Raw genomic sequence first — 16685 nt, 5'->3', positions numbered from 1 at the left:
TCCAGGGCCTCCTCAGCTCACCTCCACCCTCGTGTCTACTTTGGCTCCCTGTGCTGTGTTCCAGCCTCCAGCCACTCTGCCCATCCTATGGTCAGGCTTCTTGACAGCATCCATCTCTTCCCTTGAGGACCCCATGGCAGGTTCTGGGCTGACCCTCTAGTGAGACTGCCAGTGGTGAGCTCAGGAGACCTCTTCCAGCCACAGAGCAGGAAGAAGCCTAATCCAGACATCGGTGGCATCCAGACTTGCATGCATCAATCTTCATGGGCTTCCCTCCTGACATCAGGGGGCTCTGGGCATAGTGGGCCTGACTCATGGGGTGGACTCGATAGAGATGGCCGGAGGCTGCTTGGGGATGAAGGCAGAGGCGCCTGGCTGATCCTCCCTCTACTTCTGTGCATCCTGTTCTTCCTCACTCAAGTATCCTCCGGCAGTCAGGTACTGGGGTTGTCCCATGCCAGACACATCACCTGCATTCTGTGAGGCCCCTGACTCCACCTGAGAATGCAGTGCACCTGACCCGAGGGCCGGGCAGAGACTTGAGCTGAGGCTGCCGGCTCTGGGCTCTTGGCTTGACAGACGGTTTTCTGCCTTCGAATGGCGACACTGGCATTTTTTCTCACTTAATAGCATCAGCAGCATTTCTTGTGGCTCTGTCCTGCCCTAGGAGAGTGTAAGCTGATCTTCCAATGTCAGTGTGTCACCATGGATGTCTGTTTTCAAAGACCTGAAGTTAGTCCCGTGAGAGCAATCACAGAGTGATCTGAGGAACCAGCACAGTTCACAGGCCGAGCAGTTCTCGTGCTGGGCAGCATCTGAGTCCTGTGCGCTCTCCTCTCCTGTCCTCATGGTGTCCTCACACCATCCCCACATGGGGTGCAGAAAGAGGATCCTTCTACCACAGGGGGCCTGACCCAGCCACCTCCCTCCAGGCCCTGCTGTTCCTGAGAACACGGCTGTGTGACATAGGCCTGGTGGCCCTACTCTGCCTCCTAAACTCTGGTAATTTTTCCTGAAGAGAGGCTGCATCACAGCACACAAGTCACAAGGTGGCATCCTCCAAAGTGCAGGCCTGGGGCCGCCCACAGCATCCGGCAGGCACTTGGGTTGCTCTGGGTCTGGTTTGCCAGGTCTTATTTGAGCCCTGTGGATTTTGTGGAGAGGACAGTGGCAGTGTCTCTGGGTAGTTTTGCTGTATGGGGTCCACCTCTGTCTGACACAGGATGTTTTGCTGGCCTGGTCACAGCCAGCCTAGGTCTCAGTAGTGTAACCATGCCAGCAAGGCAGCGTTTGCTGCCACCTGCTTTTGAGAGAGGAGAGGCAGACAGAGCCAGTCATGAAAGAATGGCCTTGAGGGGTAGACAGTGTGTGTGTACACTCGTGTGTGCATGTGTGAGTGTGTTTGCGTGTGTGTGCATGTATGCACAGTGCTTACTGCTCAAGAGTGGACTGTGTTTAGTTTCACCAAAGTTGAGTATGGGAAAGGGGCCTGGTATTTGGGGTCATGCGTGTCAATTAGGGAAGCTTGGCTCTCAGATTCTGGAGGTGGCACCACCGTGTGCGATTGCCCAGCCCCACTCACCCACGTGACAGGCTGTCTCCTTTCTCAGACACCACTTTTGGATGCACATGGGACAGTGGTGGGGCTGGGAAGAAGGGCTGCCTGGGAAGGCTCTGCTGGAGACATGTGGTCTCTTCCCACCAGCTTTCCTGGAGAGAAGTGAGCACAGGAGTGTCACTGTGCTGTCACAGGTACTGATGGTACCCGTGCACATGAGCACATGAGCACGCTGCCTGTGTGGGTACAGGTGTGTGCCTGTGTTTGTGAGAGTGTGTGTGCGTGCATGTGCATGCATACACACATGTGTTGTGTGTGTTTGAAAATAGGATTGGGGTGTTCAAAACCTAACCTCTGGGCTTCAGGACCCTTAGGACAATGGGTCACTTTGTAAGTGACAACTTTAAAAGGTACCAATATTATATCATGGAGAAATGGAGGCTGGGGACTGGACAACTGGGCTCCTACCACAGTTTTCCTTTTGAGCTACAGTCTGCTGGTTAACATTTAATTGACTCCAGCAATTTACATGCTTGGTGCTGATTGTGAGTTTTTTGTTCTCTTGCCAGCTACATGGCTACTTGGAAAACGAGCCACTCACGCTACAGCTGTTCATTGGGACTGCAGACGACCGCTTGCTGCGGCCTCACGCCTTCTACCAGGTGCACCGGATCACGGGGAAGACCGTCTCCACCACCAGCCACGAGGCCATCCTGTCTAACACCAAAGTCCTGGAGATCCCACTGCTGCCAGAAAATAACATGCAAGCCATGTAAGCTCCATCCGCGATGGGCTGTCACAGCTCTGCTGCTGAGACAGACATGGCCTCAGCACTGGGGCCCTGGGTACCCATGGCTCAGGCCTAAATAAACTTTACACATGTCGATGACAACAGGTTTGCTTCTTTCTGGGGTGCCAGACACTGCACATTTGCCACTTCCCATAAGTATCTTGGTTACACAGCTGTAAATATGGCCCCGTGTCTGCGTTTAGCTTCTAAACATGACACCTGTTTACTTGTGACTGCAGCAGTGCAAACAGAAGAATGGTTGAAATGCAAACATTGAACAGTAAGGAGCGCAGTGTCTCTGGTTGGTATTTTCACCAACCAGAGTTGAGCGTTGTCAACATTGCTGACAGTTCTGACCTAAAGAGTCAACCTGGTACTGCAGTGAGTTTAAAAGTAAATTTATCATTAAGCTGAAGACACATCACATAACATCAAATGGGATTGAATTCAGTTAATCCTATGAATCAAGTGACTGTTAGATGCTGTACCCAGCAGTCCTGAACTGAAAATGCAAGTGAGCTGGTTGTGCCCATGGGATTTGCATTGTGCTGGGGACCCCCTGGGGAAGACAGCTACTAAGCACAATAGATAGACAGGCAAAGAATGAGGTGGCCATAATGAAAATATGCAAGTAGGTGAGACAGGGCGGGTGCTGCTCTCAGCTGCAGGTCAGGGCTCGTGTCTGAGGAAGACGAGTCGCATTAGATGAGGGTGGAAGTGCGGGAGGGGCTGTGCAGAGCCTTCAGGCGGCATGTGGGAAGGCTGTGGGGCAGGATTGAGCCTGGGCGTTCGTTTGGGGCTAGTGAGGAGGCTAGCACAGCAGGTCCAGTGTGGTGGCGGAGAGGGTAGGAGATGAAGCAGCTGGGGGCTGCATCATGCCAACTTGGTGTGGATTTGATAGGGTCTTTATAACTTTTATGCCCTCTAAGTAGAAAACAAACAGAAAGCTTTCTTTTCAAGTTGGCTTTTCATGATCCAAGGGAATTTACACATAGTGGCTTTGTTCTAAATTCTTGGGTTTGCTTTGTAAGCTGTAATCCAAGTTTCCCAAGGACTGGGTAGAAGCGGGACTGAGAGAAGCCTCATGTTCTTTTAGCCACAGTTCTGAGTCCAGCAACTGCTGTGTTTATTCCCACAGCAAACATGGCCCCAAGTGACCTGGACATACCCCAAAGGCCAGTTTACTGTGTGTGCTGACGTTGGTCCCCACATGACCACCTGATATTATGGGAGATGCATGCACATCTGACCGTTTATTCTCTTAGCTTATAGAGAATGGAAAAGTATTTGTTTTTATTGCATGGAGAATTTAAACGTGGAGCATTTTACTGGAGTCTACATTTGAATGAAATTATATGAAATTTTGAAGTAAAGTGAAATTATATGAAACCCTAGAAGAAAAGGGTTTCACAAGAGAATGAGGGATTTTAAACTGAGTAATGGAAATAACGATCCAATCCTTGGATGGATGGAGCTTCTGGACGCACAGAGAAGGACGGTCCCTGCAGGCTCTCCCCAGGCTGCTCTGGGGTGTCCGCCATGGCCAAGCCAGGGCGTGAAGTGTCTGGACAGTAGTGTCAGGCTGTAGGGTCCCTGGTGGAAGGTGCATCACATAACTGCTCAGTTTCTGCCTCAACTGTGAGGATCCAGCCTGCCCTCGGCAAGTGCCTCGGGCTTCACCTGGAGGCTTCTCCTGGGGAGGTGGGAGGGCACCCAGCAGGAGCAGACTGGCAGGATGAGTCTGCCAGGCCATCATGGGGAGGTCTGGGTGTGGGGATTGGACAGCTCATGTTCGGGTGTTAGGGACTAAAGCAAAGCCATGCCTTTTGTTCTGGACAGCATCGACTGTGCTGGGATTCTGAAGCTCAGAAACTCTGACATTGAGTTGAGGAAAGGGGAGACTGACATCGGGAGGAAGAACACCAGGGTGCGACTGGTATTCCGAGTCCATGTCCCTCAGCCCAATGGCCGGATGCTGTCCCTCCAAGTGGCCTCGAACCCCATCGAATGCTGTAAGTAGACTGTGTTGGCACATCCCAGGGATGGATGGCAGAGACTGTTGCCATGCACTCTTGTTCAGTCTGCGCGGTCTTTACTTTTATTTGCATAGACGTGTGTACCGAAAACTCTGCAGTCACCCGTGTCTGTTTTAGTGTGCGTTCCCTGGAAAACATCTACCCCGTGGTGGAGACCAGACCTCTGTGCTGACCATAGAAGGTTGTCTGGGCCACAGATCCCAAATGTAGCTGTGTACCATGGAGAACCCACCCAAAGATCACAGCACTCCTGACCCTGGGGCCCACAGGAGAAATAAAAAGAAAACCTTGTCCTGAAAGGGTTGCAGAGACCACATTTGCGTGAAGTCCCTCTTTATGCTCTGGGCAATTTGAGAAAATGCAGTTTGGCCCTGCAGCCTTCACACTGGACAAGCCTAAATCATCACCATCACCACCACCATTGTTCGTGGTGCCAGCAATAGAAACCAGAGTCTTGTGTGTTCTAGGCAAGCCCTCCTCCACAGACCCACACTCCTGGCTCCAAACCAGATTTCTGTAATCCTATTCAGAACTATTCATCTTTCCTGGTACAGGTTTCTGTCCCTTTAATTTGTGTGTGGAGTGTGATGGGGCTTCCTAGTCTCAGGTGCTGAGGTAGATGGTACGAACGGCCTGGGAATGGGTCCCAGCTGCTTGGCTAACCCTCCGTCAGTGAGCCAGGTCTCTGGTAAGCTCTGCATAGACACACAGGAGCCCCCATGTCAGCATCCCCTCCTGTCACACTTGTATACCCCACAGCCCCCCTCACTGGTCCTGAGAATTGAGCATGAGCCAGACCCACAAGGGGATCAGACAAACGTGGCCAGCTCTGGTCCCTGTCTCTATCCAGTGCCTTCTCCACTGTTCTGTCCCTTCTCTAGCTGCTCTGCCTTCGTCATCTACAGCATACCCCTTCCCAACCCATGGGGTCTTTGGCTTCATGCTGACACAGAAAGCTCCTCAGCTCCTGACTCCCCTGTGGTAAGCCCTCAGTGAGAGCACTGGGTGTGAGCTGACCACATCTACCTGGATGTCCAGCCAGCCCTCTCCTGCTTGACCCGTCCTCTGCAGTGAGCTGAGTTGTCCTCAGTCACAAACTCCAAAACCAGTGGTCCCTGGTCCTGCGCTCCCCTTTGTTCCCACACTGCCACCTAGCCTCTGTGAGGCAGAGCCTGACCTGACCCGGGTCTCCTGACCAGTGAATCTGAAGATACCTGTATTGGGCAGGTAACTCAGAAATGCCACCCTCCTCATCAGCCTCTGCTCAGATGATGAGGTCCCTTCCCAGATGGCCCCTCCTTGCTGCCTTTGGGAGTCTCCCGCCACTCCTAGCTCCCCTGGACCTGGGGTCTCTTGCCCTTCTGGGGGGGGGTCTCATGGCAGGGATCTTCCTCATAGGATGCTTCTTTGCTCTGTGTCCTCCTGGGACCCAGCTCCTACCCTGTGACTGTCAGCCTTTGCAGACCCCTGCCCAACTCTAAGCACAAAGGGCCCCTAGCTGGAGCTAGGTGTTTAGGGACTGGCCCTGGGGGTCTCAGTGCTTTTAGCTTCCAAGGTCATGATGGGGATTTTACTGTGGTTCCCTGCTTTAGTTAGAGCAGTCCACTCTCTGTCCTCCTCATGGTGTGGTATGACACGCACCACAGACTTCAGGGCCTGGTCAGCCCTGTGGATTCTGGGCACTGCTGGGACCCCAGCACCCTGACCAGGCTCCATCCAGACGGGGAAGGCCCACTCCACTCACTCACTGTCCTCCCCTCCTATGACACAGCCCAGCGGTCAGCCCAGGAGCTGCCCCTTGTGGAGAGACAGAGCACTGACAGCTATCCAGTTGTTGGTGGAAAGAAGATGATCCTGTCTGGCCACAACTTCTTGCAAGACTCCAAGGTCATTTTCGTGGAGAAGGCTCCAGGTATGTTCTTTTAAGGAACTGTCTGAGTTTCCTGCCTTGGGTGCTGGTGGGAATTGACTCCTGGCTGTTGGGGTGCGGGCTGTCCACCTGCATGGTTCATCTGTGTATGGTCATAGGGCAGGGCAGGGCAGGGTACACAGCTCATGATGGCTCTGAGTAGCCTGCAGTAAGTTTTTTTGCTGCTGTCAGGCAGGTCAGAGTCTATTTTTGGAGTTCTCCAGTCCCATTCTTTCAAATTTTACTGTCAGTATTAAGGAAACCTGTGTTGGGTGCCCAGAGGATCCATTCACTGTACTCTTGGTCCTCTGCCTGCCTGGAGTAGGCACCCAGGGCTACCTCCTCTCTTGAGTTCCCAGTACTTCTTCCCAGTCTTTCCGCTTTGGTGTGCTTTGCTGAATACCTCTTGTCTTCTGCTTCTGGGGGATCTCCCAGGGCTCCTGGGAGGGGACAGGCACAAGCATGGGCCCGTCGATCTTTGTGGTGCCTGCCCAAGGGCTGCTGTTCTCTTTGTCATCCTGACCTTCGGTGCCACAGTCCTAGGCGTGTATGTCTGTGTGTGTGGTATCTGACTCCAGAGACCCCACAGGAAGGTCTAGTCATCCTGAGGAGCCCCTGGGAGGTGCCATGTATCCAGGGACTCAGCTGTGCTCACACTGACCCAGGCAAGAAATGCCTTGATTGGCCTCTGGTGTCAGGTGTAAGTTTGGAGTGGGTGGGGTGTTGTGTTTTCATGGAGTCCTTGTGTCTGGGCCACCTGTAGAGGCCAATGTCCTGTGACAGACCAAGGAACGCAACTCAGGCCACTTCATTCAGACACTTGGCTGTCCTAGGATGGTGAGGACCTCACTGGCTCCAGGTGGAGACAAGTGCTTGGTTGGGCCAGACAGTGACTACTGCTGGGCCCAAGACAAAGGGTCTGTGCTCACTGACACTTGGTTTCAAAGAAAGATGGATAAGCCACAGAGGAGGGACTCAGATGGCTGAGGGTGAAAGTGCCATGACCCAGAGAGGGCCTCTGTCTTCATGGGGTTACACACAGAGCCTCCCATCTACAATGACTGTTCAGAGTTGGGTTTTTGGAACTGGGTCCCTGTGTGGAGCTGGGACCTTGTCCTCTCCCAGGAGAGGTTTCCCGGGGATGGTGCTCCCACCCAGGTGGACACTGAGAGCAGCACCTGCAGAGGCTGGTGTTTTGAAGGCTTGTTTTCTTTCTCGCACTTAACCAACTAGAATTTTCTTAGAGGCGGCCAGTCCAGTACTTATTCTAATCATCAAAAACCACCAAGGCATTTAGCCTCCATAATGGGATGTTGATTTTGTACATTCACGGGAACTTAAGCACTTCAGTCAACACTGGCATACAGTCTTTCGCATTGAACTTGGCTTGCCTCTGTAATCATGCACGTAATTGGAGAATATGTTTTAAATTATAGAGAAAACCCAACTAAGGGCAACAATAAGGAGAATTTGCATTGCCCATGCCCTTCTCTGGAGGAGGTTAATTCTGAAATAATTTAACCTTCAGAGTCTCAGGCATGCCTCTAAGTGAGGAGGAGAGTCAGACATGGCACATTTTGCCCTTTGCACAGTGGGACATTTGTGGTCAAATCGAGTGGAGCCACAGTGCCTAGTGGCTTTGTCACAGGCAGGGTCCTGACAGCTTTCTTGCCTGTTTAAGGCTCTTCAGGAAGCACCTTCTGCCAGGTGCTGCTGACCATGGCTGTAGATGGCGGCAGCTCCTGGGAGGTCAGAGTCACAGTGACCCAGTAGGCAGCCATGTCAGAGCCCGGCTTACAGCAGCAAGGTTCAGTCTTCTGCCCACTAGGTGTGCAGGGCTCCAGGTAACAAGTGTCCTGGCTTATTCCTACCTTAAACCTCAGCTCATGAAGTCGAGGGCTGGTTCCTAACCCACTCTGCCCAGTACCAGCTGAGATCTGGTATACAGAAGGCATGTAATGAGGTCTGGTATACAGAAGGCAGATGTCACATAAATGCACACCACACCGTGAGCTTGTCAGTGTGGGAACATTGCTGTCCATATGTAGAGCACATTTGGCATTTATTTCACTTTTAATGTTTAAATAGATTATTTGCATATCCATATGCATGTGCACATGCAAATTGTAGGTTTTTAAGAGAAAAGAGCCGACATCTATCTACATAGTTTTCTTCCTTTATATTTGATTTCCTAAGCATCATTGCTGTTGGTGTCAACACCTCCCACGCTCATCTTGATGACAAGCTTTTTCTAGTTTTTTTTTTTTTTTTTTTTCGAGAAACCACTGAACACAATTTCAAAACATATTTGCCCTTTTGTCTTCTGATGAGACTTCTGGTTCATTTTAAGATTCTGTTTTTAAACTGCTGCTCACAGTAGGACCAGGCTGGGACATAAGCTGGTGACTTTGTCGTAGAAGCTGCAAACCAGCTGGTTTCTCTGGAAGGGACCTTGTGGCTGCTGTGAACATTGTCAAGTCAGGTGCTCAGAAAGCAGTTGACTTAGGCTTCCGTGTGGCCTCCTTTGTGTGACACAGGACACCCTTCCTTGAGATCTTGCTGACTGCTGTTTGGTACTCTGGTTCACAGCACTCAGGGACTTGTTGCTTCTGAGGGCTTCACTGCCTGTGAGGCTGTGGTGGGGAGGGTGCCGTGCCCAAGGTGGGTTGAGATTCTCTCACAGTGACTAAGGCAGGATGTCAGAGTGGGTCCCCATGTATCCTTCATCCTGCCACTGTGCTGCTATACTCAGCAGATGGGGCCAGCACCCTTGTGGTCCCTTCTGAGGACATGAATATCAGCTGGTCCCCCTGGAATGGAAGGGCCAGTGTCACAGGGTGGCAAGCAGTGCAACTTTGGCTCCTGGAGGATGCTATGGCTTTTCCCTGTGTGGACGATTGGCTGTAGGTTGAAATAAGCCTTCCTTTCAAGGATGCAAGTGGAGGGTTCATGCCTCCAGTTTAGATGATTTCCAACGATGAAAGTCCATGGAGAACATTTATCCAAGGAGCCAAGGTGGCGGGCCATTCTGAGACATGTAGTCACCTCCATAGGGTCACGTGTCCAGGCAGGAGACCTGGTGGTGTTGGAGGCCCAGTAGCTCAATCCTGCAGATGTCCAGCATGGGTGGTGACTATAGCCATGCCCCCAGGGTGGCTGTTTTCAGACCCGTGAATTAGAGCACATGTTTGGGGTGAGTGTGAACCCTGGAAGCAGCATGAACTAACCCGCTACGCAGTGAGCACACTGACACACCCACGTGAGGCTGCACCACCCTCCTGTGGTGATCGGCTGAGGCAGACAGAGGGCAGGGTCCTGGATTCTAGATGTTGAGCTCTGCCCAACTGTGGGTGCTGATGTTGATGTGGCTCCTCTTTGTGAAGCTGCTCTCTGTTCTGTGGCGGTGTTTTGAAAGCTGACTGAAACCTGTTTTGGCTTTTGTTGCTCCATAAAAGCCATTCCAAAACTTTGGGATCAAAACAATGACCACTTCATGTGCCAGCAATAGTAGCCAAAGGGCTCAGTGCTGATCCTTTTGCTGGTCTGCTTGGTGGTCATCTGTGTGACCTCCCTGACATGGCAGGTCAGTTAAAGGCCAGGACTACTGGCTTTTCCCTGCTGTACTGGCCTCCCCTCCAGACCTGCCCAGGAGGCCTCTGCAACAAGGGTCTTATGGGGAGATGGCCCAAGGTGCAAGGAGTTGGCACAGCCATTGTAGGGCTTAGGACCAAAACAAGAGTCTCACTCCATGGGAGTCAAGGGGAGACCACACAGGGGTGGACACAGGAGGCACCAACAGGATCATCTCCCTGCCAGAGTCCATTCAACATGGTCTCAGAGCCAAGGCTTAAAGTCCCTAACCCAACACAGCCTTACCCTCCCCTTGAAACCCAGATTCCAGCCCAAACCCAGCATAGATGGATCCCTCCTGACCCTCTGCATTCCCTCCTCCCTCCAAGATTGCTGCCTAGCACCACTGTTCTCCGGCATCCTGAGTTTCAGTCTTCAGTGAGAACAGCAGATGCTTCCGGGGGGAGACGCTGTTCCCAAGACTCTACATCTGCCTTTCCCAGGCTGCCCCTCCTCTGTCCCTTAGGAAGGTCTGGTTGCATGGGCCAGAGGAGTCTTGGGGATGGAGGTGGGCTGCAGGGAGCAGGCAGAGGGCAGTGGCATTGGGACACCCCACCACCCACAGACTTTCCTTGTCCTTATAATTCTCCTGTGAGCAGAGCACCTCCAAAGCCCTGAAAATGTGCCCTGGTGATAGAAGACAGACTCAGGGAAGGAAGGTCTACCAGGGCAGAAAGGCAGCAGTGCTTCCTCTGACACCTCATGGGATCTGCCGGATGTCTCTGTTGACTCCAGAGGATGGAGCATGGGTCTTATGATCATGGTGCCTCAGGCCAATCCCTAAGCCTGACACACAGGGGATACAAAAAGAAGCTGGTGCCCTGGAAACACGGGCCTCCACTTAACTGAGGATGACTGGGTCTTTAAGAGGGTCGTGACTTTGAACTCCATATGGTCTCATACTCTTCACGGGATCACAGCCTGCCCCCGACACATGTTATATAGGTCGGCTCCAGCTCTGAGCTGAGTGCACAGCACAGCTGGGAACGCTCCACTTTCTCACTAAGCTCTGTGTGGCCCAGGAGTCTTTTTTTTTTTTTTTTTACCATTTTTTCAAGTATGAGCCTGTTCACGCCACAGGCACCAGAGCACATTGTCATGGGTCAGAGAAGGCAGCTTGTGAAAGGGAGGAGTGACTGAGGCCCTCAGGCCACCTGGGGAGGTGTGTGTGAGTGTGTCAGAGTGTTACAGCAAGAGAAGGTGCACAGTATCCACGTGTGGTACATCCAGAGTGTGTTTGTGAACACGTGAGCATGTCAGTATTTCACGATGTGAGTACCTTTAGTATGTGTGCGTGAATGTGTATGTGTGTGAGTGCAGACAAGTGTACCAGTGTGTATGTGTGTGTAAACGAGTGGCTGTGCGTCCTTGTGTCATGATGTGTGTGTGTGGCAGTGGCTGGGTGTATACGTGAGTGCTGTGCACGTGTAACCAAGCTCCTTATAAGCCCCTTGTGGCGTGTTCTGGCCGACTGCCACCTGCCACGCTGTGTGGGACACCTCACATTCCCTGAGATCTTTCTGCCTCTTTGCACTGCGTGGCAGTCACAGCTGGGGGCAACTGGCCAAAACAGGGTCATGTTTCATGCACCCTGGCAATGAAGCTGAAGCTGACACAGTAGACACACTAGCAGCAGGATCAGCAGCAGCCTGTCCACTGCCTCCCCTGGTGTGCATCCATTGGGCCATGTGTGGCCATAGAGACATCTTCTGGTCACCTGCTCCCTCAAGTATTTCTGGAAGTTTCCCGGACATGGACACCACAGGCTGATAGGTTCACTGGTGTTGAGGAAGCTAGCAGAGCTGTACACACCCTGAAGTCCCACCAGCCTGCAGGAAAATACCTTTCCTCTCCCCTGGCCAGCGGTGATGGGGATGGAAGGATGGAGGGTGGTGTCCCTTCCCAGGTCCTGCGCGTCATCAGCCGGGCTCACACATGCCAGCCTTCATCACAGACATAAAAATACTATGGTGCTGACCTGGTCAGGCCGTGTTCCATGTGGCTACTGCACACAGCTGCTCACTAAGACTTGGAGAACGAGTGTCCTCATGGCTCTGCCTGGCAGCCCCATACTGGAGGGTTCTGGAACTCACTGACCAACAAGAGAAGAAAGTAGAGGCCGGACATATCCTGACTCCTCGTTCTTGGCCTCGGGGTTGAGTGATCGCCCCAAGTCTTCCCTGTGGCCAGTATTTGCAAGGGTCTCAGGAGGAGATGCACTGAGAGGAGGTCAGCAGTGATGGCGCAGTTGCTACGTGAACACTAGATCAGCCGCTGAAGGAGATGGCAGTGCAGCCTACAATCCTCCAGGCTCCCGGCATGAGGACCAGCAATGCTACTCACAGATCTCAGACCTCCCGGGAAGCTGGGCCTTTCCTCGTGAGGTCCTGGCCAACCTCAGAAGTCAGCGCCCACAGCAGAAAGGTGGAGAGTGGGCAAGGAGCAGTAAAGTCTGCAGCCAGGGGTCCTGGGAATCTGGGAGCTCAAGTTGACCCATATGGCCAGGAGTATTCCTTCCCCAGGCACAGTGGCCACAGGTGGGCAGCTTCCTGGGGCCAGGGCTCCAGCAAACAGGACCAGCACATGGCAGGGGTGTCCAGGGCACAGTAGAACCACCCCTCTGCCTTCTCTGGGTTTGAGTCAGTGGGGTCCAGGGCCTCCATGGTTGGGGCCTCCATGGAAGTGGAGGGTCATCTGTCTCAGATCCCAGCACTGAAAGATGGGGGCCTTGCTTTGGAGGGCAGTGCAGGCATGGCCGGTGGATTTCATGGCAGCATGAGCCTGACCTCAGCTCAAGTTGGAGACAGTACCAGGTCCCCATACATGGGAAGCTAAACTTTCACCGCCTGTTCCTCTTCTTCCACAAGTGTTTGAGGGTTACACTCGACAGTCTCCCTCATGACTGTGTTAGACATACCTTTAGTGATCTGTAAACCAAATGCAACACAATTCCCTTGAAGTGGACAACCCCATGGCTTTCAATGTCTTCAGAGTTGTGGGCCAGCACACTTCCCGCTCCGTGAAAGAAGTCCTTTGTGTGTGTAGGGTGGGGTAAGTCCTCAAGCCTCACAGGCTGGATCTGGTTACCAGGGTGGCTATGTGGGGGTGGGGTGGGACCTTCAGGAGGCGGGGCCTAGTGGAGGTGATGAGGTCACTGGGAACATTGTCCTGAACGGGACTAAGGTGGTTCTCCTGGACCCCAGTTGGTTAGTGAAGCAAGTAGTTACGAAGGGCAAGCCTGTCCCTGTGTCCCTCTGGATTCCTGATTGGTATGTTTTCCTTTGCACATGCTCCAGTCATATGGCACCATCCTCACAGGCCCTCCCCAGGGCTGAGTGGATGCTGAAAGGCACCCAGCCACAGGTGTTCCATTGTAGCAAAGAAAAGCAGACTGGTAGGAGCAACTGCCCCTTCCCCTTCCCCAGCCCAGGCAACCACCGGTCCTTCACATCTGTGGACTCACCTGCTCAGGTTATTTCTTGCCAGTGGACTCACATCTGTGCTTTTGTGTCTGGCTTCTTTCACAGAGCAGTGTTTCCAAGCCCTATCCACCTTGAGGTGGGAGTCAGTGCTCAGCCCTTTCTATGCTACCCAGTGGCCTTTGTGTGGCCAGGCCACATTCTGTTTGTCCATTCATCAGTTGATGGACACTGGGGTGTTTCTACCCTTTGGTGATTTTCATGAATGAAGCTGCTGTGAACACTCATGAGCAAGGTCCCATGTGGTCACAGGTGCCTGTCCCCCAGCACACTCCTGGGGTGTAGTTGTGATGTCACACTTACCTCCTCGTTCAGCCACCCAGCATTGCCAGGTGGCTTCTGTTCACTGTGGAGTCTTATAGAGGAGGCAAGGCCACCATTCTAAGCCTGGAAGGGTGGGTCATGGCAGGGCTGAGTACTGCCGCATGTTGCTCAGATGGTCAACGAGGGGCCAAGGGTTCTCTCTAAGCTGTGTGCCCTGCTGGTCCAAGTCTGCATTTTATGTGCTTGTCCACCCTGCTTAGTGAACACGTCAGCCCTGGTTCCTTGAAAATCTGGGATGTTTGGACCTTCTCCTCTGTCCAGTGAGGTTGAGGGGACACAAATGGGGAAGGACCAGGTCTCCTGCCCTGCCCCTAGAGGATGCAAAAAGTGTCCCAGGAAGGCTGCAGGCTCCTGAATAAACTCTGGCTACTTCCATATGTGGAAACTGTGGCTCAGCCCCCACCCTGGCGTGTGACTGGCCTGTGGGCCCGAGGTAGCAGCATCTTGTGGCTTGCAGGCTCGGCTGTGTGGAAACCTTGGGTGGGTGTGGTGGGGAAGCCTTTCCGATGACTCACCCTGCAGGGAATTCCCTAATGATTTGGAATATTTTTGCTTCTGGACTCGGGCAGTTTCCTACTGAGAACTCAGGGAGCGCCCGATAAGACAGAACACAAAGGCCTTTTCAGGGTGGCCCTCTCCCTTCCTGGTAGAGGCTGAATGTTGAACAGTGCCGTGCTGGCCTGCTTCTGAGCGTGGGCACTTTGAGGAGGACACCACTGGTTGCTGCAATGGCTGAGGCCACCCCTCACTCACAAACTGAGGCTGTAGAGACGAGAGGGTGGGAGCTACTCACAATTTTCTGAAGAGGACGCACCAGGAGCCCTCCCTTACATTACTGCCATCCTTTGTGTCATGCTTGAAACTGCTAAGTATGACAAAAAATACACATCTGCCTTTAAAAGACCATAGCCAGTTTATGGTCCTTTGGGGACTGAAGAGCTATCACCATCCACCTCACTGTGTGGCAACCACAGACGGAGAACCTGGGACAGGACAGGAGGACCTGGGACAAGATGGGAGGACCTAGGACAGGACAAATCCAGCATCCCAGACAGCTTTCCACCTCCCTTCTGGGCTGGGCAGAAAGGCCAGACAAAGCCCAGGGACTAAAAGCGGAACATAATCTTTTGTGGTTCCAAAGAGTCAGATTTTCAATGGGAAACTATGTGTCACGTATGTGACTTGACTCAGGTGTGATTTGGAAGGCAGGGAAGGCATAGTGACTTTTGTTGGTAGCAGGTGGGCAGCTATGGTGCTGGCTGGTGGACTGGCCATCTACACAGTATAGCAGCTCACTCCCTCTTGGGCAGTGTGAGTGTCTCTCACAGGCCCCTGCAGCATGAAGGGAAAGGCATTTGTCTCTCCTGCATGCCTAGCTCCTCAGTGGCTGCTCCACCTCCATATCTGTGTCTCACTGAGCTCTCCCTGAATGGTTTACACAATCTGCAAAGCACACATTCAGAGGCAGTCATCTTGCAGGAGGCCTGGGTGGTGAGATGGAGTCTCCCTCTGTCCTTGGACAGCACTGACCACTGCCACTTCTTGTCCCCCGGCAGCAAAGGCCAGTGCCTCCTCCAGGTGGTTCTCAGTGAAACTTCAGCCATAGTGAGAGCTTTTGGGCTGGCCAAGGCCATAGCGGCTGGCATACCTATGGGCAGGTGGCAGCACCTGTAAGCCTCTATGGAAGTAGAGATGGTTCCTGTCATCAGAGGACTTGTGCTACGAAGACACCTTCATCACACAAAAGGCAGTTCCACCTTCATACACAGAGCATGCACTGTGTGTACAGCAGGAGTATGGCTGGTAGAAACCTCGTGTCAGAGCTGTTTGACATACTCTTGTGGCACTTTGGCACATGTGGCTGGGGTTGAAAATGCTTCTTTACCAAAGTCCCCAAGCTGCCAAGGCCCAGGGGTCACTGCTGTGACACCCTGGCACTTTGGGAGTGGCGAGTGTATTTTTAGTTTCTGCCGTTTTCCCAGAGGGACATGGATGCCTGTCCTGATTGGATCACCAAATGGGCTCATCTGGTGGGGGATTTGAGCCGGGCCTTGGGTGTCCCAGAGGCTGGCTTGGCCCAGCATGGCTGGGCGGCTCTCAGGGCCTCTGGTGACTCACATATCCGCCCTCCGCCCACTGCTGTCCTGGCACAGAAGATGGTGCCTGATTTATCAGCGATGCTCTGGATTGTAACATGCACACATTTTTTTTCTTTGCAAATAGACCATAAACAAAACCTAAATGTGTATGCCTACAATTGTTCAGCTTGGGAACTGACTTCATTTTGGAGAAGATAAGAGCTGGGTAGGAAAAGGGCCCATGGGAGATGGACATCCTGTCAGTTCACAGTAACCACTCAGCGGTCCCTGATCCAGGGCCTGACAGAAGGGATTGGGGTAGCACTGCCTGCTGGACTGACACCTTCCTCTGAGGCTGGGCTCACACCTCACCAGAGAACAATAAGTTCTTTCACTGTGCCTCTGGGAGCTTTTTATTTTTTTAAAACATGCAAAGGGCCACAGGGCTAAGGTTAAAAATACCGTGTGTTTTGCATTTCTGTGTCCTGATGTGGCAAGAGGTAGTCAAAGAAAGGCTTTTCTTATTTCCCCTGTAGATCCTCTGGGAAGAGGCTGGAGCTTCACTCTAACTTCTGCTCCTAAAACACAGGGGAGGCTGGGGTGGGGGTGGTGGCTGAGAGCCAAGTGGCAGCGCCCGGCTTGTTGTTGGAGCACAGCTGGCTTCTTACTGGACTGGTGGTCACCTTGCCTTTCCTATGGTTTGCTCTCCCATGGAAAAGACTGAGGTGTAGAACCCTTCCCTGATTTGTGCTAGGCTGGGGCGACACGTCTAACGTGAGATAGGAATGGAATCCTGGGGCTGCTTGCAGCTATATGTCTCCTTCTTGCTGACCAGGCTGGAAGGAGTCCTGGACATGGAATCCTGGCACCAGCTCTCTGGG

The 16685-nt window shown here is 52.8% G+C and overlaps 1 protein-coding gene across 4 annotated transcripts in view; it reads left to right on the top strand.

Annotated features, from left to right (window-relative positions):
* Window positions 1-16685, top strand: part of Nfatc1 (nuclear factor of activated T cells 1) — a 110342-nt gene that overhangs the window by 43920 nt on the left and 49737 nt on the right. For all 4 annotated transcript variants that reach the window (XM_074069601.1, XM_074069604.1, XM_074069602.1 and 1 more), the window contains exons 4-6: window positions 2128-2330; window positions 4188-4360; window positions 6156-6296. In XM_074069601.1, the coding sequence (XP_073925702.1) occupies window positions 2128-2330; window positions 4188-4360; window positions 6156-6296 (517 nt within the window). The remainder of the gene's footprint in view (window positions 1-2127; window positions 2331-4187; window positions 4361-6155; window positions 6297-16685) is intronic.

Source organism: Castor canadensis, chromosome 4 (assembly GCF_047511655.1).
Source record: "Castor canadensis chromosome 4, mCasCan1.hap1v2, whole genome shotgun sequence".
NCBI classification, from domain to species: domain Eukaryota; kingdom Metazoa; phylum Chordata; class Mammalia; order Rodentia; family Castoridae; genus Castor; species Castor canadensis.
This window is presented reverse-complemented; position numbering and strand designations above follow the sequence as displayed.